At 34.3% G+C, this 3,210-nt stretch overlaps 1 protein-coding gene across 1 annotated transcript; it reads right to left on the bottom strand.

Moving 5' to 3' along the window:
- Positions 1–1,639: 1,639 nt before the first annotated feature.
- Positions 1,640–2,215, bottom strand: LOC111900100 (uncharacterized). Its single transcript, XM_023895984.1, has one exon. The coding sequence runs from the start codon at positions 2,213–2,215 to the stop codon at positions 1,640–1,642; it is 576 nt and encodes a 191-aa protein (XP_023751752.1).
- Positions 2,216–3,210: the final 995 nt, after the last annotated feature.

The raw sequence follows: 3,210 nt of genomic DNA, 5'->3' as shown, positions 1-3,210 counted from the left end.
AGCAATCAAATTTGTTAACATGTATGTATCTTTATGTTCTCTCTCTCTTTTTTATGTTAAGAAAATATATTTTATGTATAAGATAACATTATTCAACGTATATTTTATGGTATGTATATACCATGTTAGTTTCAATCGCTTATTTTGTAAATAACTTCGATGAAGTTTTTTATAATTAATTTTGATGAAAGGAGTTTACAATTATTATTCTAAATTGTTGGTGATAATGACGAATTAGAACGAATGATTTTTAATATGGTATGACTTCATTGTTGAAAACCAATAATAATGATTTTTAATATGATATGATTTCTAGGGTTTATTGTTTCTATAAGTATTGTAATGGGTTTATGCATTATTTTCCTATAACATTGTGTTCCTGTAAACATGGTCGGGTTGTTCAGAGTGACAGAAGAAAATAGGGACGAATAAAGAAGAGGGGATGGTGTTGTTGGTGTTCGTTGAAGATGTTACCTGTTTGGGTGATGGCGAGATATGCTAGGTGATGTTGAGGGTCAAGTCGGGTGGGTCAGGCAAGAGAAAAGCAATGATTTCTGGCGATTGTATTCTCACATGGGTCACTAAGAGGTTGCAACATGTTTGATTTTGAAATTGTTTTGGACTGATTTTTTTGAACTTGTCGGAGAAGACATATCAGATAGGCAGGGGAGGGTAGCTGTTGGTCGGAGATAACATAAAACGGTGGTGGTGGTTGTTTATGGAAGAAGAGAAAGGGAAAAGGGTGAATCGGAAAAGTTGGAGCTCGAACTGAAATAACGGGAGTCTTCTTTGTCCGATAAAGATGCAAATTAAGCTCAACTTGAGCAGGGAAAAGAAATAGAGAGATTTCGATTCAATTAAAACATGTAACAAAGCTTTGAATCTTGATCTGATTTGGAATTTGAGGGTCGATTGATAACGAGATTCAAAACCCAGATGACATCAAGCTTGTGGAAATTTGATTTGGAATTTGATTCTTGACCTGATTAGGAAGAAGATGTACAAGAGAGAGAGAGAGGTACCCTTTAATATATATATATATATATATATATATATATATATATATATATATATATATATATAAAGGCAAAACTTCATAAATGATCTATGTGGTAGTGAAATGACAGAAATGTTCTTCACTTAACGGTCAAAAGCTAATGAAGTGACCATTTTTTAAAAAGTTTTGAAACCACAAGACCACCTATGAGGTTTTTAAAAATTAAGGACTAAACTTCATATTTCCGAAAACCACAAGACCATTTTTGAAGTTTTGTCTTTCTTTATCTTTATTATTTTTTAATTTATTTACTATTAAGATTTAAAAAAAAAAAAAAAAAAAAAAAAGTCCTTAACCCCCTCGCGGAAGTTACCATCAATTCATAACAATTAATGTTCAACAATCGAGATAATAAACACAGTTTGAAAATTAAAATCAAGATATGACTGAAAAAGGATATCGACTAGCAAAGTTGATATCAATAATTTATTTTCATTAATATTAATAAAAAAAATAGCAAAAAATTTGGGGTTACACAAATGACAAAACCAACAATCTTGAAGCATTCAGATTCAGAGAAGGGATCATCACGTAAAAATTTGTATAACCTCCTGATGAATTAACTAATCATACTGAACTCATTTAGTTTTCCCGTTTTAGACCGTTATAAAATCTCTTTATGAACTTGTCAGCAGCCTCGTCAACATGACCATCTTCGCCACAGTGAGTGAACGGAAACGGTGAGTCCGTTATCCTCATCTGCTCCACCATCGGGGTGTTCCTAAATTCCGGCAGTGGTGGCGACGCTGCGGCGCTTGTCAGCATATTGAGAACCTTAAAAACCGCATCATCGATTATTATGTCATCACAATCGTCTACAGCCAGCGGCGGGTTCGGAGTAGCAACACGGTGGTGCTTGTTTTTGTGTTTCTTGTGGGTAGAAAACAGGGAGAGAGGGTAAGGTGGAGTGTTGCTGCAGCTGAATTCGTATTCGCGTGGTGGTGTGGTAGGGGTGGCGAGGTGTTGTGGGTGGCGGTGGAAGGTGGAAGCAGCCCAATTGTGGTGGCCGTGGAACATAAGGTTGTGAAAGGCCTTGCCGGCGATCTTGCCACGCTTCATCATCATATTAAGATCAACAAAGAATTTTCTTTTGGAAATGATGCCCTTCTTCAACATGATGAACATCACACGCACCAAGCTCCATACTTTCTTTGCCATTACTGGTAAATTTTGCTCCATTCTCTCTCTGGGGGTTTGATTAATTTGAGAGAGAGAGAGAGAGAGAGAGAGAGAGAGAGAGAGAGAGAGAGAGAGAGAGAGAGAGAGAGACTTGATGTTTGCAGTTAAAGAAGGAGAGGAAGACGATGGTATTTAAAGCAACAAAACAAAAGTTGCAAGTAAGGACAACCTAAAAAAGCCACTTCACAAATGACAATGCAATATTGAATGGCCATAAAAAAGTTAGGTCCTTGAGGAAGCATTTTACATGTTCAAATCATGCCATTACATATGCAATTCTTTTGCCTATTTTTAAAGTGATATGTTGGGTCAATTCTACTTTTAATATTTAAATTTCAAGTGATCATTAATATATACAATACAAAATTAACATAAGGTTTGCTTAGAAAAATTATTTAATAAACATGTTGATCATGACCAAAATAATTCAACTAGCATTTTGTTAATCCATATGAATGTAAGGTTTAAATCGAGGTAATTTGGAACTTCTTTTGGCGTAATTGTAGGATTACAACATTAAGGGCGACATAAAATTAGTATATCATTTCAAAAGTAAAAATCTTATTTTAAAAGTATAGATTTGAATCTTTTACCCACATTTTTTAATATATTGGACTCAAAGTCTCCTACTATCATTTTTTTGTAGCATAACTGATACCCATTAGCAATAGCGTAATTACATAACATATGTTTGCTTTAACTGTTTTGGACTTTCAAATCACATACCTAACATAGGTTTTTGTGTTTTCCAATGCTCATTTTCATTATAAGTAGTTACCTCGTTAAGATTTGATTCATTGTCATCCATCTAAACATATGAATCATCATGAGGTGGATTATATGGGGTTGACTGCACATTGGGGCATAGCTTGCTCAAAAACATATCATTTATGGTCTTAGTCATAGGAATTCAACCGACATGTTCAAGTTCATCGTGAATATTACCTTGAAATTCTTCTAGGTCATTCTAAAAA

Source organism: Lactuca sativa, chromosome 1 (genome assembly GCF_002870075.4).
Source record: "Lactuca sativa cultivar Salinas chromosome 1, Lsat_Salinas_v11, whole genome shotgun sequence".
Lineage (NCBI taxonomy): Eukaryota > Viridiplantae > Streptophyta > Magnoliopsida > Asterales > Asteraceae > Lactuca > Lactuca sativa.
Note: the sequence above shows the minus strand (reverse complement) of the source record. Positions and strands in the feature narration are given on the sequence as shown.